Here is a 26,480-nt window from a genome sequence, read left to right on the forward strand (position 1 = left end):
ACAACACTTGCTGGTGGGGAGGGGGAGGAGGCCACGAAGAGAGCCTCAAGCTCTTCCCACACCTTCCAGTGGCTGGTGGCATTTATGGGCAGGGTTGGGGGCAGGACTCACAGTCACTGAAAGCTCTGCTAGAGTGGTCCCTGACCCGCAGGGTCCCCGCTCCACCCCCTCGCCCCGTGAGCCTGCGGGAAACACAGAATCAGGCTGGCCCTAGACCTACTGAGTGGGTCTGCAGCTGCTAGCTCCGAAGGGATTCACACACACATACACACATACACACACACACACACAGAGGCAAGCATGAGAGCCCAGGTGCAGGGTCAGAGCCATGGCCCCCTCCCTTCCCGCTCCTTCCTATGCCCCCGGAATCACTGGGCAGAGCATGATTCTCAGTCTTTGGGGGGAGGCCCCCCAACTGCCCCCAGGTAGGAGAAGACCTGCCCATCACTCCCTGGCGGAGTTGGTCTTCCACCACTGACTGAATGCCACCCACTCGGGCAACAATAAATAGGTCCTCACGGTATCCCCGTGCCAGGCACTGTGCGGGGTGCAGAGGGCACAGCCGTGAAAGAGGCAGGCAAAGCCCTTGGTCCATGGAGCTTACAGTCCAGTGCGGGGACAGACACGACGAGCCGGTTAAGGCTGCACAGGCTCTGAAGGAAATGAGCGAGGTGCGATGACGGTGATGGGGGTGGGGTACGGAGGGATGCCTTGAGATGGGTGGTCAGGGAAGGCTTCTCTGAGGAGGTCATGTTTGTGCTGAAACTTGAAGGATTCGAGGGCAGGTGTGCAAAAATTTGAGAGGATGATGTGGCCACGGCTATGGAGTGAGGACTCACGTGTCCTGGTGTGGTTCCCAAGTGCCAGGGTTGACCACACGGTGCTCAGACGCCTGCACAGCCCACAGCATGTTCTCGGAGCCAGTGAGGACAGAGGCCTGCTGCCTCTTCCCCGTCCTGGGGACAGGTGCCAAGGAGTGGACCCGCTGCCCCACACAGACAAGCCCTTCCGCCCCGTGGTGAGCCCGCATCTCCTTCACACCCTGTGTGCTGGCGGCTCTGCAGCTCTGAAACCGCCGCCTGAGGAGGGCACCATGGGAGGAGAGGGGAAGCGAACACAGAACCCCCTCCTGGCTCTCTCCTCCCCGCACCATTTTAATTCGCATTTAAACTGTACTACCCCAAAGGGCTAGACAATCCATGAGGGCAAATCCAAACTGAGGGGCATTCTCTGGAACAGCTGACTTTAATTAATAATGTTCATGTTTTTAAGGGAGCAAAAAAAAAAGAAAGGCTGAGACACGATGATTAAATGCAACGTGTGACCCTGGACTGGGTCCGAGATCAAAAAGAAAAGCTACAAAAATAATGGAAAACTTACATATGCAGCTTACATGAGATAATATATTGAGTCAAAGTTAAATTTCCCGCAAATGGTAACTGCGTTGCGGATACAGAGGAGGGCAGCCCTGCTCTTGGGAGTGGTCAAATATTTATTTCAGAAGAGAGTGTCATAAAGTTTGCAGCTAACTTTCAAATGGGCCAGCAAAAAGAAAGAAAGAAAGGAGGGAAGGAGGAAAGAGTAAAAGAAAGTAGGTGTGTATAAATACACACATGCAGAGAAGGCAAATTAACGACATGCTAACGCTTGGTGGACCTAGGGAACCATACACATGGGCACTCACTAAATTTCTCCTACAACTTTCCTGGGAGTTGAAATAAATGAAAGGTTGGAGGAAAAGTAAATCTGCTGGATCTTTGTTAAACCAATGTGACCTCCTCTCCATTCCTGCACCTTCTTCGGTGGCCCCTGAGCTCCCAGTGGGGGCAGGTGAGGCGGTCCCTAATCCGGAGATTCCCGTTTGGGCTCCGGCACACGGGGCACCCCCAGCCCTGCTAACCCGAGTCCCTGTGGGGCTGCGCAGGGCCTCTCTCAGGAGAAGCAAAGCCATGGCTCACTGGGCTGCGGGAACGCTCCCTCCCCATGAGCGAGCAGCCAGGCGGCCAGGTTCTGTAGGGACGGGCACCTCAGGCCAGGCCCTGCAATCCCAAACCACGCACCACTCCCCTGAGGATGCCTGCTGGGGCCCTGTGAGCAGGGCCAGACGCCGGCCGCCTTCCACGTACAAGAACTCCCCACCTGAGCCTCTGCATTCTGCCCTCAGGAAAACAAGGATGGATGCGAACTGGCCAGAATCTGGGACACTGTGAGAGTCAGGGCTTCACAGAACCACCCGAGGACCTCTGAAGAATGCTGACACCTGGGTCCCACCTCTGGAGGCTCTGGGTTCATGGGTCTGAGGGACAGCCTGGGCATCCAGATGCTTACAAGCTTCCAGGTGACTCTCGTAAGCAGCAGAGATTGCGAGCTCCTGGTTTCGGGGCTGAGTTTTCAGCTCTGGCTGTGCATTAGAACAACTCGGGGAGCTTTTCAAAACAGATGAGTGGACCCCTCCCCAGACTAAGTTAGCATCTCTGGAAGGTGGGACCTGGGTATTGGTATGTCTTAAAGCTCCCTGTATCATCCCAGGTGCAGCTGGGGTTGGGGCCGCTAGTGCAGACTGTTGTTTCTGAGAACACCTGTCCTGATGCGGTTTGGGTGCATGTTTTCCCACAGTCATCTGTGGCAGAGTCTACTTAATTCATTACGGAGGCAACCAGCAAGCTGGGACAGCTGCTTCACGGGAGACCGGGAGAGATGAAAGTACGTGGAGCCAGTGGAAGGAAGAACGGTGGAGTAAGATCCCAAAGTTACATACAAAACTGGTTGACATCCTACAGGGTAATGAACAACGAACCTTTTCCCTTCTACTCCACTTTAAAAAGATGGGCTAGAAGTGGTTCCTCTCTAAAATCTATGGAAGTTCTAACTCAGGGAAGCTAAATTCTCCAGACTCGTGTGACCTTGAGCATGAGGGGTGGAGCGAGAGGCCGTTGGGGAAGTTGGCTTTCGGGCTTTGGCGTTCACGGGCTGGCTCAGCCCAGCCGGCAGGGATGGGTAGATGGTTAGATTCAGGGTCCCGGGCAGACAGACCAGGGTTCAGGAACAAACAAAAGGGGACTGAACATCTGCTCTGTTTCTGCTTGGCCACTTTTACTTTAATCAGGGCTACGACGCTGGAGGGTGTTTTTATTCTTCCAGAAACCCTGAGGCTTGGAGTAAAGAAATTGTCTTTCTTTTCCAGGAGGGGGTTCTGGAACACAGAAAAAGTACTGGGGCCAGATATAGGCAGAGCAGATCAAATAAGGCCCTCCCGGAGTGCTAAAACCCGCCCCCCACACCCCCCCCACCCCAGCCAGGCGCCCACATCTCCCCAGCCCAGCTGAATTAGGGCCCTGTTAGTCAGAAGAAGTATTTTTAGAATTTAAAAGTACCCTTGTCACACGTGGTTTTAGAAAGGATTGCTTTGGGATTCACAAAATTAAGAGGGGGGAGGGGGGTGGACTCGGGCCCCCAGGCCAGTTCTAGAGAGAAGCACAGGGTGGATTTTAAAAAAATGTCTGGCAAGACTGGGGTTTGACAAAAGCTCCTTTGGAATGTGAGCAGAAGAGCCAGTTCGGGCTCAGGCTGAAGTCTGTTCGGGTCCTAGCAAACCCCATTTGTTTTGCCACTGGGGGGCCACCGCATCAGAATAACCTTACGAAGAGCTTCTGGCTCCTGTGAGGTGAGGTCAGTGGGAGGGAGGTTGGGGGAGGGGGGGCTGATGAGAAAAAAACAAGAACTGGATCCCTCTACATGTCAAGGTTTCACTTTACACGTCAAGGGTCATGTCACGGGTCAAAGCTTTAAACATAAAGACTGAACTTAAAAAAATCACAAGAAAAGAGAATTGTTTCACAACCTTGGATGGGAAAGCCTTTCTTGACCCAAGACGTGATGGAGAGGAGTTATGAGCTGGCAATAAAACCATTTTTAATTTGCTGTCATAAACAAAGTTAAAAATAAATGACAAGCTGAAAAAAATATGTGTAATGGATGTCAAAAAAGTTAATATTTCTAGTTCCGATAAATCAATGAAAATGAATGCACCCAGAAAAGCCAGGAGGAAGAACATGGACAGGCAGTTCATGAAGAAAGAACTCCTCATGACCAATAAATGCACTTTAAGGAGTTCAATCATATTATAATTCCAAAGAGCAATTTTAATTTTGGCCTCTCAGATTAGAAAGATTTGAGAAATCAGTAGCACCCATTATCAAAAGGGTACCCGGATTCTGACAAGATCCTGTCAGGAGATAAGCAGAAAGCTCTTCAGGATGGGAATCTGGCAGATGTGTTAGAAATGTTAAGATGTGCATGTTTTGGATAAGATGGTTTCCACCTATCAGAATTTATCCCGGGGGGTGGAAAACTTGTCCTGTAAAAGGCACATAGAGAATATCGAATATCTTAGGCTTTGTGGGCCAGGAAGCCCTGTGGCAGCCGCTCAGCTCTGCCACCTGCAGGACGGGTGCAGCCACAGTTGATGGGTGAGCGAAGGGACGTGGCTGTGCTCAAATAAAACTTTATTTACAAAAATGGGCTGCTGGGTTCAGCCCATGAAACTGCAATTCACCAATCTCTGACTTAATATAAAGCAATGATTTGCTGCTGTGGGGAACGAGTTAGCTACAAGAATCATTATCACACTGTTTTGTAATAACCAACATTAGGTCAAAAAATAAATATGCCCAACATTGAGGCACTGGTAAATAAATTTGTCTTCATGTGATGAAATATGACCTAGCTATTTAAATTTATGCAGAAAAAATGATAGAGCTACTTTCTTAGGTAGATTAAGTGAGTTGGAAAATTGCATATAAATGAACTACTGGAACTAGTAAGGGGGTTAGTGAGGTTATCATGACAAGATCAATTCCAAAAATGAAAATTTGTCCTGGATATGCAGCCATAAGCAATTAGGAATATCATGGCAAAAAAATCCTGCACTTAACAGCAACAGAAAGTCTAAAAAAAGAGAGTCACCCTACGAAGAAATGTGCGGGACCTTTCTGATGCCCAGCCAGGAGCCTCAGTGGGCTGGGCATCGTCCCGCATACGAGAACCAATTAATGAGTGTGGAAAGAAGGGGAACAACAAATAGATACACTTCTCTCTCTCTCAAATCAATAATAAAAAATAGTCTGTTAAAAATATACATGCAGAACCTGTTTGAGAAAATCATAAGACTTTCCTGAAGGGCATAAATGAAGGCCAGAATAAATGGAGAGATACACTGTGTTCCTGGGTGAGAGAACTCAATATTACATTATATTTTAAAAATTGCCCTTCAGCAGATGTACAAATTTCAAACAAAATCTCTAGCAGGATTTTCAGTTGAATTTCACCAAAAAGGACTATTCTGGAAGAGAAAATATGTAAGAATAACAAAAAGGACATTTAAATAAAAAACAGTGAGAAAAGCTTTCTCTATCAGATACCAAACTAGAAGGCAAGAGTAACTGAAACTGTGGTTTAGAGTCAGAAGTAGGTAGACAAACAGATCAATATAAGAGACCAGAGTGCAGAAAGAGACGCACATTTCTAAGGAGAGTTAGCACACAAATAAGGGGTAACATTTCAGATGGCTGGGGAAAGAGGGGCTATTCCATAGCAGGAACTTGAACGGCTGGCAACATGTGGAAAACAATAATGCCAGCTCATCACCAAAACAAAAAAATATGCTCCAGGTGGATCGAAGAGCCCAACATAAACACTTTTTATCTAAAAGTATTTGATATTATATATATATATGAATAAGCGTACAGCCTTGAGGTAGAGAAGGCATAAAATAATACACAAAATGTACATGGCATAAAAAGATTGATAATAATTGCTTCAGAATTTTAAAATGTTGTGCAATAAAAGACACCAAAACCACGATTAAAAAATAAGCAAAATGCATAAAGAATGAAATTTTTTTTCTTATAAATCAATAAGAAAATGACAGCCTTGGGACCAGTGGGTCAGTTGGTTGGAGCATTGTCCCACACACCAAAAAGTTGCAGGTTCAATCCCCAGTCAGAGCACATACAGGAAGCAACTGATAAGATGTTTCCCATATCATTGTTTCTCTCTCTCTCTCTGTCTCTTCTTATTTCTCCAAAATCAATAAAAATATCCTTAGGTGATGATTAAAAAACAAACAAAAACACCTAATGGAAAATGGGCGAAGACTATGAATAGGCGATTCCCAGAAGCACTTCAAAGGGCCCGAGGACACGGGAGACATTTACTTCACTAGTAAACTGCAGCACAAGTGGAAGTGAGAATGAGTTTCCCCATCAGAACGGTGAGCAGAAGGGAGGGGGGACACGGGAGGGAGACACGTAGGCAGATGAAGAACTTCCAGGGTTGGTGAAGGGGTGAGGAAATGGGCACTCACATAAACTATCGGATGATATAAATTGGTTCCATCTTTTTGGAAGAAAATATTGGCCACATCTGTTAAAATAATATTTAAAAAATAAAATCCGCATACCCTCAACACAAGTCCACATCCAGACTTCTACTTCGGAAACGCTCTGCGGAGCATGGGTGAGGGTGCTCACTACGGGCGCTCTGCTTGGTGTGAGGAGGGAAGCTCAGCTTGAGCCCTGCCCTCATGGGGTGAAATGGCGTCACTGCACAGGGGCCAAGGAGCCAACCTGGAGGGTGAAGCCAAGGCAGTGATAGAGGGCACAGGGCCCCGTGGAAGCTCAGGCTGGAGGGCAGGCTGGGGCAGAGGGAACCAGGGGAGGCTTCCTGGAGGGGGAGGTGCCTATGTAAATCTTAAATGATGACCAGAAGTTAGCCCAAAAAGAGTGGGTGGAGGACAACCGAGGAGAAAGACAACTTGTTCAAAGTTTCAGAGGCAAGAGAGAATACGCCTTTCCAAAAAATGAGAAGCAGCCCTGGCCAGTGTGACTCAGTTGGTTGGGTGTCATCCTGTAAACCAAAAGGTCGCAGGTTTGATTCCAGATCAGGGCACATGCCTAGGTGGCAGGTTTGTCCCAGGTCAGCATGTGTACAAGAGGCAACCAACTGATGTTTCTCTCCCTTTCTCTCTCCTTCCCTTCTCTTCTCTCTAAAATCCATAAGCATGTCCTCAGGTGAAGATTCAACAAAACAAAACAAAACAAACAAGAAACAGATGGGTGTTACCAACTCCAGGGTGCTGTGCTATAAGAAATGGGTAGGAGCTGATGATGGACTTTATCCCATTGGCGATGAGGGGCCAAAGAATGGGAGTGGGTGGGAGGTTGCAGGCGGGGGGTGGGGGGGGGCTGACACTATCCGAGCCCCTCCTTCGGAAGATCCTGAGGCAACTGTGGAACCAGGGTCTGGGGAGAGAAAGGCTGGGGAGGTGATGAAGACAGCCAGTAGGTGGCAGTGGGGAGAGAGGACAGGGCCAGCTGGATGTGGGGGACTCAGGATGACATTCTGGCTTGGGGACTAGATGGATGATGACACCATTTGCTGACGTGGTGGGTACACAGGAGGAGCGGGTGGCTTGATGCCCTGTTCATTTTACGGGGTTCCCTATTAATCACCCACACAGGAGCATGACCCAGGGCACAGGGTCCTACAGCACCGGTGGGTGGGGGTCCCTCTCACTGCCCCCTTGCCTTTGAAGTTTGTGGTGGGCTCTCCACACTCACCCATGCCCTCGCCCCACAGATACCCCTACATCACAGGGACTAGGGCGGCGCAAAAGGAAGGGCCAGCCTCAAGAGGGACTCTCGGGGCGTTTCCTGAAATGTAAGCCTCAGGACACCCACCCATGGACTCCAGGGACACCCACCCATGGACACCAGGGACACCCAGCATCCCCTCTGACCAAACCCAAATCCCCTGCATTGAAAAACCTTCCCAACAGTTGGGTTTACCAAGCCCTTAGAGACGCGTTTAGTGCCAGGGCGCCAGGGGATCTGAGGACACAGGCAGGAGGGTGCCACACAGTAAGTTCCAGGACTGGTACGGCACAGGTGCCACCTGAGTAGATGGACTCGCATCAGCTGGCAGTCTGGACGGCAGACAGAGCACCCCTGCTGTGTGGCCCAGTGCTGGGGTCGCGGGGGCTGGGGCCGGGGTGAGTGGGGCGGGGTGCCCTCAGGATGCCAGGTTTGCCGGTGTTTACTGCCAGCCAACGCCGAAGCATTTCACTGTTTCAACTAGGACCCCCATCCCCTGGTAAGTGACTCCAGAGACCTCCTGTCCCACCCTGAGGACAGGAGGGGCTGGGGATACACTGCCATGGTCCCACCACATGTCATCCTTGCACAGTCACTCCACACATTTTCGTCCCCTAGTGGCACCGGGGAAGCTGAAGCAGTGATCTCAGCAGTCTTAAGCTGACCCCTAGGGGACAGCTGGGACACAGCAGGGCACAGTGGGGACTTCGGACCTGTCCCAGGCTGGCCCCTCTGCTCCCCACACCCGAGGAGCTGTGGTCTCCCCACTCCTGGCCTTTGGCCAAATGGAGCCCAGAGCCAAACATCACAGGCCTCTGAGGCACGAAGGGGATTCACTCAGGTCACCGGGCCTGGGGCCTCCGGGCCTTTGGGGTCCATCGCCACAGCACCCACTGGACCAGCAGCCTGACCTCTAAGCTGTGCCCCCTCATTTCCCTGCCAGCACACAGGAGCCCCAGGGTGAGGAACAGGGCCCAGGCCAACTGCGCTGCCCTACTGGGTGCTCACGGACATGGCCGCCACTGTGTCTGGCAAGCTACCGCCATCTTGCTGGGCTCTGGCCACCCGTGAGGGCCAGACCTACACGGAGGGCAGAAAAGGGTTCACCCAGGAGGACCTTCTACCTAAAGAAACGAAGGACCATTCACATGCAAAGTCTCCGTTCGGAGAGCTTCCGGCTGGTGGGCACACTGCCAAGGGGGGAGGCGGTGCGCAGGGAGGAGGCCTGGGATCTCTGCCCCAAACTGCCCCACCCCTGCCCATGCCTGACCCCTCACAAATCCACTCCTAGGTTCTGTCCTTTATAACAAAGCAATAGCAACAACAAGGAAAGGAGTGAAGAAATAAAATGGAGTCACTACAGTCAAGCGGCTAAATTACGAAAATCCAGTGGACTGAGACACGAGGAAACGATTCCATTCTTGTCTGAACCAGCCTGGGCACAGCAACCTGCACCAATGCCTGGGTGTACCTCAGGCCTCCCAGACCACCCTCCGATGACCCCCCGGTCTAAGGACTAAAGGAAGAGTGTTCACGTATCCAGACCACCCGACACACCGTATCTAGCCCCTGGTCAAGTGCAGTACTGCCATCTCGGACCAAGCCAGAGGCCAAGAATGCAGGACTAACTCTTTTCAAGAATGCAATTTTTACTATAAGAATGCTCAGCTTTTTTTTTTTTTCGGAACACTTCTGGGTATTGCCTGGTAGTATTTCCAGTGTGCAAACCCTCAAGACCCTTGAAAAAATCTTTATCATTTATTTCTAGCCAAAGCCTCCTGACTCTTTCAGAGCTCATTTGACAGCGAATACCACGTTCTCCTGAGTTCTACGAGAGGTTCCAGTGAACCCAGGAGGGTCACGGGAACCCTGCATCTGTGGTCAGCCAGCAGAGGTGCGGGTAGGCAGGGACCCCATCTGTGGCTGCCCCATGGGGCAGTCTCATGGGACTGTGTTCTTGACCCTGGGTCCACACTAACTCTGGGTAGTTAGCGTTAGCATCAAATTGAATTGCTGGACAGGCAGCGGCGTCTGAGAATTAACTGGTGGTAACTGTTTGGGGGAAAAAACATAAAGGGACCTGTTGGCACAGGAGGGTCATGGCACAGGAGAAAAGAAAAAACTGTCCTACCTGCTATTAACTGCGAGTTTGTCACTTCCCTCCCCAGGCTGTTTCTGCTCGGCATCACAGAGGGACAGCGAGGTGCTCCGTGAGGACCCCCAGCCACCCCCAGCCCCTGCATTCTCTGCTGTGGCTTCCCAACGGGCTTCACCGCTATGGCTCCAAAAACTATTTCTCAACCTTGAAGCCAAAGGGTCCTCCAAGGAGGCCCTGGGACCCCCAGACACCAAAAAGTCGAAGCCAAGGCAAGAAGACCAAGAGGGGCAAGGCGGTCTGCACGAGGCGCCGCCAGCCCTCCTGTGCGAGGCGGGGCCTGGGGCCCACTCTTACCTGCTCCGCGCAGTCTGGGATTTCGGAGGCGCAGGGCAGCGTCCCTACACTCTCCATGGACAGCACGTCCTTCAGCAGCTCCTCACACCCTGCACACAGACAGACAGACAGTGGAAGGTCAGAGCCTTAGCCTGGCTTGGCAGCTTTGCTTCAGGGCTGCAGGGAGGCAGACAGCCTGAGTTTCCAGGAGACCAGGCGACCACTCAAAGACAGAGGTGGACACTCAGGCTGTGGGGAGGACAGTCCAGGGCTCTGCGGAGGGAGCTGAGCTAGGTCCTTACCCTCTGATGGGCTTTCGGGAGCACACAGAGAGGAGACTCTCACATGCAGAGGGCAGGCTGGGAGCAATGGGAATCAAGGAGGCCTTCCTGGAGGAAGCTGTGTCAGTGAATACCCCTGCCAGGCTCACAGGGCCTCCAAATACACACATTACCCTGAGGCTGAGGCCCTCTGCAGCCCTGCAAAGTCCAGACATCTCAGAGAGGGGCACCCTCAGGACGGCCCCACCTCCTGCTGACTCAGTTACGCAGAAGACCTCCCTTTTCAGTCCCTGAGAAAATGTCCCCAGATCATATCGGTCAAACCTGCAAAGTGCCTACCACAGGCACAGGCACAGGACAGGTGCAGTTAGCAGCGGGCCCACAGGGTCAAATGCCTCTCAGAGCCCTTCCCTGGGAGCCTGCGGTCGCAGTCCCCTCGCATCCCTGCTCACTTCCCTCTGCCTCTCACTTCTGGGCAGTACCGCCTGCTTCCTTCCACCCTCCCAGAACTTGGTGTTACCCCAGCTGAGGGGTTCACCCTGCTGTGATCCTCACATACAAGGCTTCCTTCCCAGGCAACAGGAAAGGAAACTTCTCTCACAGCCGAGGGACAGCCAGTCCACCTGCTGGCCACGTCAGCTACTTTCACTCGGCAGCAGTGAGATGTAAGAGTTGTCACATTCTGAGACCCTGTTTCTGGGGTCTCTCACAACTGGCTTTTGGTTTGGAGCAAAAAAGAGGGATTTTTATGTTGCCGCATTAAAGGGAAGGGGGAGGAAAAATGAGGGAGTTTAGGGGAAGTGGAAACGAATGAAGGAAACTTAGGAGGGACGGAGGGAGATGGGGTGACCAGCTCTGTCCGGCTTTGCCCAGAAACCCCATGTGCTGGGGAATTCCTCAGGAGTTCGGTCACCCAGGAGAGAAGAGGAAAAACAGGGGGTCCCTCCCTTGAGCAGGCAGACAATGCGAGGGGCCGAAATGACTGGTCGGCCAGTCCAGGCATGCCCGGCTCCGGGTGCCGGCCTCCATGGGACAGGTTCACAGACACCCACAGCCCCTCCATGGTTAGGGCCCCAAGACCCCTCCCCTCGGCCCTCATGGAGAGCCAGGGGAAGAACCCATTTCTAAAACCACCGTGGGCTCCTCGGACCCTCCTTGGGAGGAGTCTGCGTTGAAGTCAGCTGGACAGGGTCCTGAGAGCCCCCGCACCCTCTCTCCCAGGACATGTCACCTTTCATGGCGAACACTCCCCGGCAAAAGTCCTTGAAGTTGATTCTGCCCAGGTCGTTGGGATCCAAATATTTCACAAGTTTTTCCACCTGTGGGAAGGAAGAAATGACAGGTGTGAGCCACCCCCAAAGAGTCCCCAGAGGGGTCGTGGAACAGGGGTGAGGCTGGCGGGCTGGCCAGGAGCCCAAGATGAAGGGAGAGCATAGGAGTGGGCCAAGGGACTGCCAGGGGTCCCCTACCAGCCCTCTCCCCACCGCAACCTGGGGTCGGCGCCAGCCCCAGAGAGCGCCGGGGCCCCTGCTCAGTCTCCTGGAGTGACAGAGAGCATGAGGGAGGAAAAGCAGCACAGGCAGGCAGCGGTGCTCGGCCTGTGGTTTGTTGGGTTGTTGGGTTGTTGGGTTGTTGGGGAAGGGGGGGGCGGCTTGTCTCCAAGTCTCTCCCACAGACACTGGCGCACAGAAAGCAATCACTCTGACTTTTCAACCTCATGGTTTCTTTCGTGCAGAAATCACGTAAATGCACTGCAGAAGCTCTAGAAAAGAGAATAAATCAAAAACCCTGCCATTTCCCATTTATCTGTTCCACACACAGTTTTAACCACTTAAACATTTTATTTTGTAGCCCCAAGAAACCCTTGGTCAAATTCCCCTTTGTCTACAAGCTAGAAGTAATCACGTCAGCATCACTGGGCCTGCTCCCTCGCACCCACACCCAGTCCCCACCCAGAGACGGTGTCCCAACGCTGCCTCCCTTCCCACATTAGCCCAGGAACCCCACCTGGCCCCATCTCCTTCTCCCTCCCTGACTAAGCAGATCCCTAATCCACCTACCCCCTTCCACAGTCAGTCCCTGCAGTTCATTCACCACTCTAGCTGGACTCTGTCCTCTACTGAGAGTCTTCTAGTGACTGTCCACTCCATGTAGGATACAAGCCAACTCTGTCACACGGCCTACAAGGTCCAATCGAGTCTGGCCCCTCCAGCCTTACCTCCTCCCACTCTTTCTGTCACTCCCTGCCTGCATCCCCGCCAAACTGGCCTCCACAAGCAAACCAAAGTCTTTTCTGCCTCAAGACCTTTGCACATGCTGTTCTGTGAATTTCAAATGCTTGTCCTCCCCACTGATCACCTGACAACATCTATTCACCCTTCAGTCTCCATTTGTACCTTTATTAAATGTGCATCAGTCCTGGCTGATGTGGCTCAGTGGACTGAGTGCTGGCCGAGAACCAAAGGGTCGCTGGTTTGATTCCCAGTCAGGGCGCATGTCTGGATTGTGGGCCAGGTTCTCAGTTGGGGGTGTGTGAGAGAAGCAACCACACATTGATGTTTCTCTTTCTTTCTTTCTCCTTCCCTTCCCTTCTGTCTTAAAAATAAATAAAATCTTTAAAAAAATAAATGTTTTTCCCCCAAACAATCCTTCCTGACCACTTTCACCTAATTAGCCCTATCCTGCTATTATCCAAACATGTACTGGGTTTGGATATCCAAAAAGTTCCTATGGTTTTTTCCATAAAATAAAACAAAACATTTTTAATTTTCACCAATAACTTTATTGATTTGGATATTTTGAGTATGTTGGCTATCTCCTGTTATTGGATTCTAGTGGGTAGAGGCCAGGGGTGATGCTAAACATCTTCCAGTGCATAAAACAGGCCCTGCAGCAAAGAATTATTTGGCCAAAATGTCAACAGTTCAAAGAAATTTAGCAAACCACTTCTGACACATTCAATCAGTCACAGTGCCTTCTCCATACACTGCACAAATCTTTTTTTGTGTTTCAGTTGTGTTTTTACCTTTCTTGAAATAATACACCAAAAACGTTGCGTATCGTCTTCCATCTTCAATGTTAAAATGACTGCACAAAAATTCACCAATTTTGATAGTTCTTTTTAAATGCACACTGATAGGACCACTGTCACAATACAATCTAACAAAGTTGTTCTGAGTGAAGTTAACACCAACTAAACACTACTGAGCGATCATACAGGAAAAACTAAATGAACTTTTTGGCCAACCCAATAGTACCCTATCCTTTCCTTTCAAGTTACATGTTGCAATGTATAATTATATGTTTACATGATGGTTTGTTTATTTATTTCTCTCTAGAAAATAAGTTCCTTGAAGGCAAGGATCACATGTGTTTTATTTTATTTTTTAAGATTTTAATTATTCATTTTTAGAAAAAGGGGGAGGGAGGGAGAGAAACATCAATGTGTGGTTTCCTCTCACATTCCCCCCACTGGGAACCTGGCCCACAACCCAGGCGTGTGCCCTGACTGGGAATTCAACCCGCGACCCTTTGGTTGTTCAAAGGCTGGCGCTCAGTCCACTGAGCTGCACTAGCCAGAGCCAGAAGCCTACTTCTAAATCAACATGTGCCTTAGTGGCAGCCCCTCCACAGCACACACAAAAGCATTCATTCATTCCTGCATTCATTCACTCAGTCATTCAGTGAGCAACGACTGGGTACCTCCTACCTGCTGGGCACTATGCAGGGGCTGCGGGCTAACCACATGCCTGGCCACAGGGACACAAACAGTCCTGTTTACACAAACACACACACACACTTGTTGTCAGGCACTGACTGCCCCCTGCCCCCACCATAGCTGCCACCAGTACCTAGAGCCCAGCCAGGCAGGAGGTGCTCTCTCCGGGGCTCTCCTCGGGCCGGGTAGCAGGTGATGGACATAACAGCACTTGGGGAATGGCCGTACACGGCACGTGGGAGAGGGACTCCTGTCACTGCTGTTCTCGTTAGCATCGCTGTGGCAGACACCCTCCGGTCTGCACCCCACCACATGCTCTGTGGACATCCACCCACTCGGAAGGATGGTGCTTCCTGCATGCGCACAGGATACGGTCAGCCGAACAGCCGCAGCAGGGGGCTGAAGCCCAGGGCACTGCTGGCGGCCTGGCACCATGGGGATGTGCCCAGTGCGGGTGAGAAGATGGTCAGGGAACAAAGAGAAACCTTACACACACATCTTTCCTCCCTCCCTGAGTTTGATGGCTCAACGCTTGTACCTCTGTGCCCGCTGATCCTGCTTGTGCAATTGAGTGTGAGTGTGGGGGGAGTCGTGACCCCCTGAACCAGGGCCCTCAGGGAAGGCCAGAGGAACTCCGGTGAAGGAGAAGGTGGCTTCTCCCAGCCCCCGCCCCGCCCCACTGAGCCTCCCTAGCATGGCAGCTGCCCCTGCCCCCCAGCCAAGGCAGCCCCTGACTCTGCCAGGCAACGGCATGGCTCCTGAGAACATCCATGGCCAGGCTCCTCCCCACCCCAGGGCCGGGAGGGCCCACTCCCCACCCCAGCTCTGTCCTGCCTCCTCTCCTCCTGTCTTCCCAGCACCAGCATTGAAGAAAGTGTATGAATTCGGGGATGAGCTGGGCACCCAGGACCCCCAAGCCACCTGGCACTCATCCCTACACTCCTCCCCGAAGTCGAAGGCTACGCATTAACAATCTCTGATGCAAGTCAAGTGCTGAATAGCTGATGGGGAGCCCCGACCTCACATCTTCCTGGGAGGCAGCAGGCTGAGGATTAGGGTCTGAAACCCATGGAGTCCGTTACTCACTGGGGCTGGAGACACTGGTAAGGCCAGGCTGTTTGTCCCCATGAGCCAGCCTGAGGTGCGGGGTGTTTGGTGATGGCAGATACAGGGGTCCTGAGGGCCCCTGCCAGTCCCAGCACAGCCTGAGCCGTGGCCCAAGCGACTCCCACAGGGGGCTCCACAGGGCGGTAGGGGCACCCGAGTCAACGGCTGTACAGCCCTTTAGAAGACAGGCGACATCGCTGTGAAATTATAACAATAAACGCCAATAATATCAATAAATACCATAACTGTAATCGCGATGATTGTTTAAATACACAGTAGCGGGTTTATCCAGGGAAGCACTAATACTCCTTGCTGGGGTTTCAGAGGGCTTGCCACCGGCCACAGCGCGGCGCTGAACTCTGGCGGTAGTTGGTCTCCCCGAAGCCTCCCAGCAACCTTAAAAGTAGCAGCTACTATGGGAGTCCCCGTTTTACATGTGAGGAGACTGAGGCTCGGGAGGATAGACATTCGGAGAGTTGCCGCTACGGTAACTCCGCCCCCGGGCCGAACTCCAGCCCTCCGGCAGGGGCAGGCTCTCACCTAAGCGCACAGACCGGCGTCGTTTCAAGTCCTGTCCCCTGGGTATGGAAGGAGCTTCACCTCTGTGGCCGGAACCCCTCACCCTAATCTTCAAGAGCCTCGACCTTCTTGGACGCGAAATAACCTTTTGCCAGGGCACCCAGACCCTCATTTTACAAACAGGGAGTCTGAATCCCAGGAGGGGAGGGCGAGCTCAAGGTCGCAGGCAAGCTCAAATGACCACCGGCATGCGGTCTTCGGGTGAACAGGGGCCCCAGGTGCTGGAAGACCACCTGGGGGCGCACGCGCCCCCGCCACTCTGTCCTCCCCACCCCCGCCCCGCCCGGGCCACACTTTGCTCCCACGCCGGGAACCACACGCACACGGGGCCTGGTGGGGACGGGAGCAGCTGCTGTCGAGAGGCACACACAGCTGGGCCGTGGGGCAGGCTGCCAGACAAACCGGTTGTTTCCCTGGCAGTAAAATATTGATCTTTCCTTTTTGGGGCCACCTAATTACCAGGCTTCCCCTTCTATTTCTGTTGCCTTTCTCTTCAGGCAGATTCTTCCCTCCCTCATTCCCCCGGGGTCACATCTCTTTCAGCTTGGCCAGACGATGTTCCTCGCTCCGTTGCTGCTGCTCTCTCTTGATCACCCGCCAGAGATCCAGCCACCCACGCCTCCCTAATTTTGAGATCTCCAAGCCAGATGGACTCAGACAAGCCATTTGCCTCCCTGAGGTCTCAGCTGCCTCATCTGAGCAAGGGCCATAAGCTGGCTCCGTCTATAGGTGAAGTGCTTAATAAATGGTAGCCCTTAAGATATTATTAATTAAGCAAGTACTTTGCACCTCTTCCTGTGTGCCAGGTCTGTTCTAAGCACTCTGTGCTTATGAATTCATTGAATCCTCCCCAGCACCTCAGAATAGGTACTATTTTTATGCCCATTGTATAGGCGAAGAAATTGAGGCTCAGAAAAGCTAAGTTCTTCAGGATTGAAGTCTCACAGCCAGTAAGGGGCAAGTCGGGATCTGAACTCAGGCAGCCTGGCTCCAGAATTTATGCTCTTCACCAAGAAGTATTATTACTTCTACTGATATCATTATAGTCACAAGTCTGGGCTTGCTCTGACCAGAAAACAAATTCATTTGTATCCTGCTCTCTTTTCACCTAGAAAACCTAGCATGGTTTTCTACAGAGAACCTTTGCTTAATCACTTCAATACAGAGCATCCTCACTTAACGTCATCAATAGGTTCTGCAATTTTGAGTGAAATGATGGCAACGAACCCGCAGGCTGACTGATACAAACAAGGGTTAAGTTCGTATGGCATCTCACCGTTGTAACGAAATGACATTGAATGAAACTACATTTTCCGTGCAAGGATCTGCTACATTGGAAGGAGAAAGTATAATTTCAAAGGTACTGTTCAAGTAGGGGTCTCCCATTAGCATCCCAAACGCAGCTTGTAGACAGCTGAGCTTTTAAAATCAGATGCCAAAATCAAAAACCAAGGAAGGCTTCCGGTTTAGGGTGAGGTGAGGTCAGTATCCCACACACGCCCCTTCCACTAACTACAAGTAGAAAGTGTGGACAGAATGCGTAGAGCAACTTTATAGGACCATGAAAAGTAAATAGGAGCGGAAAAATTGGGAGGAAATGAAAACTTAAAGTAAATAAACATGAAAAACCAAGCAAAAAAAATCTTGAAGTAAGAGGAATATAGTGGCAGTAAGCATTCCGATTTGTTTTGTCCTTGCACATTTCCCACCCTAGGCTCAGGTCGCCCAAATCCCACAACCATGCGGCAGGAGTAAGCAGAAAAAGCTCCCAAAGTAACTGTTTTTGATATGAAGCCAGGGGGAGGGGGCCCTTTTGGGACAGAGAGACCGGAAGAAATGCAGGTTTCCTTTTGCTTTCATGGTCTCCCCGCCCTGCCCCAAGGCAAAGCCCCGCCCCTTCCCCCACCCTCCTGAAGCTGGGTGGCTGCAGCAGCCGGGCAGCCAGGTGGGCACCTGAAACTCTGCGAGAGGAAACTCTCTGTGGAAAGAGAAACTAGGAAAAACGGTCCCTGAGGACAAAGCGTGTGGAAAAATTCCTGAACTGCACCACTCATTTCGCTCTCTTTCCTCTTACTGCTCCATCCTGCAGGTAAGCCAGTCGTGGGGCATGTGAAACAGGATAGAAAAGCCCGGCCTCAGGTTTCTAACCACAGGACCAGGAACAGCGCCCCTGGGAGTTGGAGGGGGCGGCACAGGGGGGTCCCAGAGAAGGGTGAGTTCAGGAGCAGGGTCCCATACAGTTGTGTGTGAAGCCCTGGGCTCCCTGCTAAGCTGCACATACACGGGAGCAGCCCCAACAGCACACCGAAGGCTTCCGGAACTGAACTACAGCGCGGACAGCGAGCAGACCGGCCCCTGGAGAGTGCACCCTCGAGTGGACGGACCCCAGAGCACTTCAAGGGCTGTGAAAACTGACCGGCACTGGAACTCAGAGGGCAGGCTGGGGTCAGAGGCGTCAACCTGGCCGGGTTGATTTAACGGTTAAACAAACACACAAGGAACGAAACATTGATATTCTTCAGAGGATTTTAACAGGACCCAGAGTCTCCGAATGTAATATTCAAAATGTCCAGGGCGTGATCCAAAGTTACCTGACATACAAAGAAACAGGAAAAGCTCAGCGATGCACTAGGGGAAAGGCAACTGATAAACCTCAAGCCGGAGAGGAGCCAGCTGTGGACCAAGACTCTGAGGCGGTTATCACGCCCACGCCCGTGAAGTAAGGCTGAACACTCTTGACACAAATGGACATATAGAAATTCTTGGGGGGTGGGGAGGGAAGCTACAAAAAAAAAGAGAACTGATTGGAAATTTTAGGAAGGAAAAGCATACAAAAGAACTGAAATAAAAATTCACTGGATAGACTCTCTAACAGAATGGAGATGACAAAAAAACAAAACAAACAAACAAAAAACCAACAGCCGTAAACTTGAAGACAGAACAATAGAAAAATAGACATGATCTAATCTGCACAAGGAAATGCACCAAGGCCTAAGAGGAACATTACATAAAAGGGTCAGCACACTAAGGAGACACACCCGTGGTAAATCTGCACATGCCCCAAACAGCAGAACCTCAACATGCGAAGCAAAAACTAACAGAACTGGAAGGAGAAACAGACAAACCGACTGTTACAGCTGGAGACGCCGACACTGCCTTCCAGCAATCAGCAGAACTCGTCAGATGGAAAACCGTCGAGGACATGAAAAGTCGGAATGCTACCATTCACCATTCCGCCTGATTGCCACAGACGCACCCTGTAGTAGTGGGGCAAACACTCTGTTTCAGGCGCACAGGAGGCATTCACCAAGATAGGTCGTACTGAATCCTGGGGCCAGTAAGCAAAGCTGCGCAACTCAGAAGAAGCTGAGATGATACAAACTATGTGCTCTGACCATAAGGCGATGAAACTAAAACCAGTAACAAAAAGATATCTGAAAAATTCCCAAATACTTGGAAAGGACATATCACATGTCTGAAGTCATCCATAGGTCAAAGACATCTCGAAGGAAATTAGAAATATTTGAAATTAAATGACAATAACAATACAGCATAAACTTCAAACCCAAAGAAAGAAGGGAAGAAATAACAAAGAGCAGAAATTTTAAAATGGATTTTCCTTATACGTGGATTCTAACGAACAAAATAAACTAGCAAACCAGATAGAAACAGATTCCTAGAGAGAGAACAGACTGACAGCTGTCAGAGGGAAGGTGGTGGTGGGAGCTGGTCGAAAAAAATTAAGGGATTAAGCAAAAAAAACCCCAAAAGCCCCAACCCATAGACATGGACAACGGCGTGGTGATTACCAGAGGGAAAGGGGGGTGAGGGAGGTAGAAGAGGGTAGAGGGGCCATAAATGGTGATGGAAGGAGACTGGACTTGGAGCCAGGATCTCTGGAGGGATGGGGTCAAGGTTCCCTGAGACGCCCTGAGGCAGGCCAGGAAGTGTTTTCAGGACCCCCCCCCACTGTAGTTCTGGGGGAGCTGCTCAGCCCCATGCTGTCCCTGCCCCAGACCATCAAAGTCGTGCCCCACGTGCACAGACCCTCCAAGTGCTCCTGGGGGGGAGCCCCTAAAGGAGTGGGGCGGCTGCCGGAGCTGAGAGTTCTGCTCAGGGCACCAGTCTGAGGGACATCAGCGGGGACACTGGGGCATGGACATGGAGCAAGGCATCGTGGGTCAAGGACTAGCTGACAGGCTTCTACTGAAGGGGATGGTGAGGAAGAGCTCAGCAGGCAGCAGGAGAGAGCACGCGCGCGGGGAGGGGGGAGGTGTCCCTGCTGAGGGGAGTGGTGGTCTGAGGTGGCTGGAGGCAGGGCCAGGAGGGCCCATAGAAAAGGGCAGTGTCATCGAGCTGTGAGGGGTGGTGAACAGGGTCTGAAGAAGGGTGGGTAGCTGTGCTGAGATGGCCACACTCTTTCCTCAAGGCCTGGGTGGCAGAACTTAGTAACAGAACATAACAGTCGCCGGCTGTAGCTCACAAAGGGAGCAGTTCCTAGGAGCCAGGATCCTGGTGAGCACGTACTTCACAGGTCCCTCCTCCCCGTCCTCCCAGTGGGCCTGGGACAGAGCCAGTCATGGCTGGTCACCCAGAGGCCAGGGCCTCACCTTAGCAGGTAAGGCTGGTGTTCAAACAGCCCCACAGGCTCCCAGCTCTGTGGGCCCCTCTCCTACCACCCCAGGGGGCTCCTGCTCCCACCCCAGGAGCCTCCAATCTGCTTCTCCACCCTCCTTCCCAGGCAGCTGGCTGCCTGACACACAATGAGGCCCCTGGTCTGGAGCCCCCAGTCCAGGCACAAAGGGCACAGAGGGACAGGGGGAGGCAGCCAGTGGCCTCCCCAGGGGTTGTGGGAGGGGAAGAAAGAACAGAGGAGGGGAGTGAGGCTAGAGCTTCAGCAAGCCCAGCTGGAGACAAGGGCTCCAGGGTGGGTCCTGCCGGACCCTGTACCCTGGGCCCAGGCCCACCCCCCACCCTGCAGAGGGCTGTCCTCGGGAATCAGATTCTCCCCGAGCGGTGAGTAGAAAGCACCCCGAGGAGTCACAAAGCCATGGGGCTCAGAGTCAGCCTCACAATTTACGGGGCCTGGTGCAAAATGGAAACGCCGGGCCCTTGTTCCAAAGTAACTCAGAATTTCAAGAGGGGGACCAGAGCATCGACCCCGTGTGACTGCACAGGTCACAGGCCAACAAAAGTGGCTCCACCTGGGCCACAGTACTTATTACTCTCAGGCCACCTCAAGCGAGTCACGTGGCCCATCTGGGCCCCAGCTTGCATGTCCGTGACACATCCTGGCCAGCTCACAAAAGGACTGTGAGGGCAGTGAGACTGTGGCTGAGTCAGGGATGTCACAGAATGCAGAGTGCCATGGAAGTGTCTCGTGCAATGGCACATAAAGAGGGACGCGAGGGTGAGCCTCCACCTGGGCAGGAGCGGCAGCGGGCGGTGGGTCAGCGGGGAGGCTGCAGGGCTGTCCTGACTTGTGGGCACCAAGCCCCTTTGCGATCTCAGGGATGCTGGGCTTCTGTGTCCTTGGTCTAGTCCCAGGCCACCAATGACCTTACTGAGTGGTCTTAGGGCCTCAGTTTCCCAACTGGAAAATGAGGGTGTTGGGTGACATTAATGTTGAAGGTGGGCATGGGGTCAGGGGAGGAAGAGAAGAAAACCAGAGCAGAGAAATAGATGGAGGTGCAGGGCTGGGGTCAAAGGTCTCCATCCAGTTCGGCTTGGGGACCCTGAAGGATGATCCTGGGGCGTCACTCAACCTCTCTGACCCTTTTAGGTCCCCTCTTCTTTAAAGTCAAGAAGTAATGACAAAGCCTGAAGCTCCAGGTGGCACACACACATCCGGCTGGTCAAGGCAAAGCTGCCCCTGCCCCTCTTCCCTCCTTTGGGCAGCAGCGATGGGGCTGAGATGCCCACCTCCGGTTTGACCAGGTGCCTTTGGGCACGAGTCCTGATTGGACCAAGCCAGTCAGGTGGGTTCATACCACTTGCCAGTGACTGGTTTAGGCAAAAGCACATTATCCATTTCTGACCAATGAGACATGAGGAAACACCTACAAGAGGCCTCTAGAAGAGTTTCTCTTTGGTAATGGGGGTGGGCGGGGGGAGGCCGTCCGCAGGAAGTGTTCCCGCCTTTCTTGCCCTCCTGGAAAGTGGACACCACCCTAGGCCCACATGAGGACGTGGAGGGCGGGGGCGGGATGAGGTCTGTGAGCCCCCGAAGGAACCAGCCCTGGAGCCACCCTCCCTTGAGCCTGCGGGTTGTAAGATGTTTCCCTTGGCATTTGAGTCATTTTGCACTGTGTCCTGGTTCTCAGGCCAGGGGGCCACTGCCTCGTGGAGGACCCCTCCTCAGGGAGGGCAGGGGCGTGCCGGGATTGCAGGGAGGGTGGCTTCCTGAGCACACTCGCTCGGTGCACAGTGGGGAGAAGACACGCAGCTGGGTCCTTTGTGTCCCAGTGTCACCAAGCGGCCCCGCATTCACGGCCTGCGCTGCTGCTGACCAGAACCCCTGCGCTACCCACGAGGGCTCTGTGTGGAGTCTGAACAGGAATGAAGGGGACAGACGCCTGGGTGGTCTGAGGTGGACTGGCCTGGGCGTCTGTCTGTCCATCTGCCCATGCCTTCAGGAACTGTTTCCTCAGCCCCTCAGCCAGACTCTGCCCTGTAGGGAGCCAGTTCCAGCGAAGCTCCCAGGGAAGGGACAGATGTCCTGCCCTATTTTTGAGTAAAGTAAAAATAGCTTAGAGAGCAGCGTAAATGCGTGTATGTGACTGTTAATAGTGCCACATGCCCAGAGGCAGCATCCTGTCCCTCCCAGGCTCTGGAAGTAGACAGAGCTGGGATTGAATCCCACCTCCTCCATTTACCAGCTGTGTGACCAAGAGTGACTGACTCACCCTCTCTGATCAATGTCTACCTCACGGAACGTTAGGATATAAAGAGAAAGATTTTAGGGCAGCCTGGCACCCAGCACAGAGCAAATTCTGGATTAATGAGTACTTTCTCTCTCTCTCTTTTTCAAATAGGCCGCGCACACTGGGAAGCTAGCGATGGAGCTGTTGACAACACAGGCTCTCTGTGTGCTGGGGTGGCCAGTCCTTTTTACCTCTTCCTACATTGGTTAACTGGTTGGGTTTCAAACAAGTATTGGGTCATTTTTATGTTTTTATTTTTTAAAAGATTGTATTCACTTATTTTCAGAAAGAGGGGAAGGGAAGGAGAAAGAGAGGACCCTGCCTGGATTTGGAAGCAGGGGTCCAAGAGGGAGTTCAGCTAATCTGTACATGCTCTTGGGACTCTGGGGTGCCCTCGCCAGAAGGAAGGGTGGGGGTGGGCCCCAGGACAGGTGGGCTGGCCCTTTCTCAGGTGGGTGCTGAAGCCAAAGCTGTCCTGCCCCTGGGGAGGTTTCCTGGCCGTGGGGGCAGGAAGCTCACCTTGCAAGGGGAGAGGCACCTGTCCTGGGACATTGCTTTTGGGGCAGGCACGGTGTGCAAAGCACCGTGGGAGGAAGCTTCCACACTGTGCCTCCACCACTGGCTCTGGCCCTCAGTTGGAGTCTGTGACTTTCAGAGTGGTCTGCAGGGTGCCAGTCACTGGGGGCTTCAGTGGGCCTGGGGCCCATCACTGATGCCCAGTGGGACTGTGTGTGTGTCCAAGGGCGGTGCCGGTCTGTGGGAGCTGCGAGCACAGCTCTCCCCTACCCCGCCAGTGCTCCTTCCCAGCAGCGGCCCCTGGGCCCTGCCTCTCCCAGCCTCTCTCATCCGTCCCGCCCTCCCATCCTCCAAACTGGCCCAGCTCTGGGCCTAATCACCCCCCTAACCCCCAGGACTCAGCGCCCGGCCTCCCTCCCCCACACACTGACACCCCAGCTAAACTCAAACAAAAATGCCTTCCCGCCAGCCCCGTTACCCCAAAATGGACGTCACCAGAGCATCTCAGGCTTCCAGTGAATTGAATTTAGCTGCTTGAAACAAGGCAAACGACGGTGGCTCCAGCCAGCATTTCATTCAACATTGCTGCCATCGACAGGGTGGAAGGTGGCGAATGGAAAACACTCCGAGTTCTGGGAACCCCGCTAAGGCATTCCTGAGCTGGGGAGAAGGGAAAAGCAGCCTCACCACTCTGGCCATGAGACAAAGCCCACCCTGGCTGAGCCTCAGCCTTCTGGCCTGTGAAATGGAGCTGGCAATACAGTCCCTTCCCGCTATTCCCAGGGGACCGACCAGAGGAGACTGTGGATCTGAGAGCTCTCTGCAAAAAATAAAGTGCAGGCGGCCCACTCGCCCATCCCCCATGCCAGGCAGCTAGCTCCTGGGGTGCAGCTCCCAGTACCGCCTGCACCCACCTGGGCAGGGGACATATCTCGCGGGGGGGGGGGGGTCTCCCTGGTCCTCCGGAGCCAGGCAGCGTAGGGAGTGGAGGGGAAGCCGGCCAGCCCTCCCTGAGCCTGGACTGAGCGGTGGGGAATGATGACGGCGAGAGGCTTTCTTGTGCCTGCTTCCTCTCCTTGGAAAGAAGCCCTCCACGCCCAGTGCCGGCCACAGGCACAGCACCCCGGGAGAAAATTCCTCGGGGCCCATGGTAGGTGGGAAGAGGGTCCTGTCGTTCTTTTCGGGGAGCTCTTTACACAGGCAAATTCCTTCTCCAGCCAGCACAGCCGCGGAAACGCAGAGGCAAGAGCCCGCCCACATGATTTACACCCCCATTTACAAGTCACACCTCCCCCTGCAGAAAGTGGATGAGGGGCCACGGGTGGGAGGAGGAGGAGGACCCGTGTAAGAGGGTCCCTGGCACCAGAGGAGCGAAGGCCGTGGCACCTCACTCACCCTCGTGCCAGCCCCTGCAGGGAGGGTTCCTGGCTCCGTTCTCTCAGCCAGGACACCAGGGCCCTGGCGAGTCTGGGACTTGGAGGGGGACTCCCTGCCGCACCCCCAGGAGGGCAGCCAGAGAGGTGTGAGCCTTTGTGGCTTCCAGGCAGAGGGGCAGGGAGATTCCAGCCCGTCCGGTCTGCAGAGCCTGGCAGCCAGCGTGGACCCTGGAACCTGCAGTTCCGAAGGCCTGCCCCCAGAGAACTGGTGATGAGACCTGGGACGGGAATCCCAGTTGAGTTGCGGGTGGCCTCAAACGGGCAGGGACAGTGGGCTGGTCCTGCTCTGGGCTTTGAGCCTGGCACACACCCTCTGAGGCTGGCAAGAGGGTGGTTAGGAGGCTGCGGGGGTGGCAGAGAAATATTCCAGCAGCAGCTGCACTGAAAACAGAGGGCTTGGCCATCGCCCCCTCCAGGCTGACTCAGCCTACAGGAGTCACCACTCTGGGGGTGTGATGGGTCCCGTCAGCCCCCTCGCTGGGCTGAGAGCTCCTTGGAGTAACCGCGGTGACGACGATGATGATGCCCACAGAACAGTACCCAGTACATGATGAGCAGTCCTCTGAGCCAGGCATCGCCTCAGAGCTTTATCTGCATTAACCCACCTGTGCTTCACAAGCCTATGAAGTATATAGTGTCTATTACTCCCTCTGCTTTACAGACGAGGAAGCTGAGGCCCAGAGAAATTAAGGACCCGGTAGGAAGCGATGGGGCCAGAACAGAAACTTCAAGGCCTCTTTTCTACCATGCAACACCCCCTTTCCTATTCACTCCTGCATCTGCAAGTGGCAGACACAGTGCCTGTCACAGAGCAGGTGCTCATGCACTCCTCTGTCGCCATCATCAGCAACCCGGGGCCACAGGTGTGGCAGGGACGTGAGCGCAGTCTATAACCAGTGCCATGCTTCGCCTTGGAGGTGTTTCTGGAGCTACCGAGAGTGCAGAAAAATAACTCCCCGGTGTAAAGGACTTAGGACACACCAGGCGCCATGCAGGTGGTGGCCCCGTTCCTTCATCCCACACTCACCATACCCCTGTGAGGACAGCAATGTCACATTCCCGTTTCCCAAATGAGGCTCAAAGACATAAAGAGGCTGATCCCAGGCCAATTGGCAAGTTGGAAAGCTGGGAGTGGACCTATGACCTATGCAGCCCTAGAACCTGAGTCCTTGACCACAAAGCCCCGGTGCCCCCCAAACCTTCATCTGAGTGGCCTGGAGAGGCAGGGAGGAACTGGCTTACAAACCACGATTTCAGGGCAGAGCTCTGGAGGAATGGGGGCTCTGGGGGTCTGGGACGATCCCCTTGCACCTCATTTATTCACTCAGGCATTCAGGTGACATTCACTGTGCCTCTGTGTGCACCACACCCTGGGCCCCGTGCGGGGGGCACAGCAGTGCGTGAAGCCAGCCCCTGTCCTCACCGCCTGTTTGCTGGGACAGCCAGAGAAACCAACACCCCTCCCAGCACCTCAGGGGCATGCGGGGGTCCTCCTGGGGCTAAGAGACCAATTGTCCCACCTCGGTCCTCTCTGCCCAACACCAGGTGGCCCCTCCTTTGGTAAAGTCACCCTGACTTTCCTTTGGGGACTGACCTCCCCACTCCAGGTAGTGGGGGTGCCCAGCCTCTGGGGACAGCACCTGAGCAGGCCTGGCCAATAGGATCGTGCCCCTCCCAGCATAATTTCTTGTATCAACTGGGAAGACAGTGAACACCATTAAAATATCGAACAGCCCTGGGTGGTGTAGCTCAGTGGATTGAGCGTGGACCTGTGAACCAAACAACCACAGTTCGATTCCCAGTCAGGGCACATGCCTGGGTTGCAGGCCAGTTCCCA

General features: G+C 53.3%; 1 protein-coding gene across 1 annotated transcript in view; it reads right to left on the bottom strand.

Moving 5' to 3' along the window:
- RAB11FIP4 (RAB11 family interacting protein 4) overlaps positions 1-26,480 on the bottom strand; it is a 103,391-nt gene that overhangs the window by 62,207 nt on the left and 14,704 nt on the right. The window contains exons 2-3 of the mRNA XM_037069807.1: positions 11,596-11,683; positions 10,105-10,193 (exon numbers count right to left, since the gene is read on the bottom strand). Coding sequence (XP_036925702.1) covers positions 10,105-10,193; positions 11,596-11,683 — 177 coding nt within the window. The remainder of the gene's footprint in view (positions 1-10,104; positions 10,194-11,595; positions 11,684-26,480) is intronic.

Source organism: Sturnira hondurensis, unplaced genomic scaffold, assembly GCF_014824575.4.
Source record: "Sturnira hondurensis isolate 20B ecotype Veracruz unplaced genomic scaffold, ASM1482457v3 Scaffold0018728, whole genome shotgun sequence".
Lineage (NCBI taxonomy): Eukaryota > Metazoa > Chordata > Mammalia > Chiroptera > Phyllostomidae > Sturnira > Sturnira hondurensis.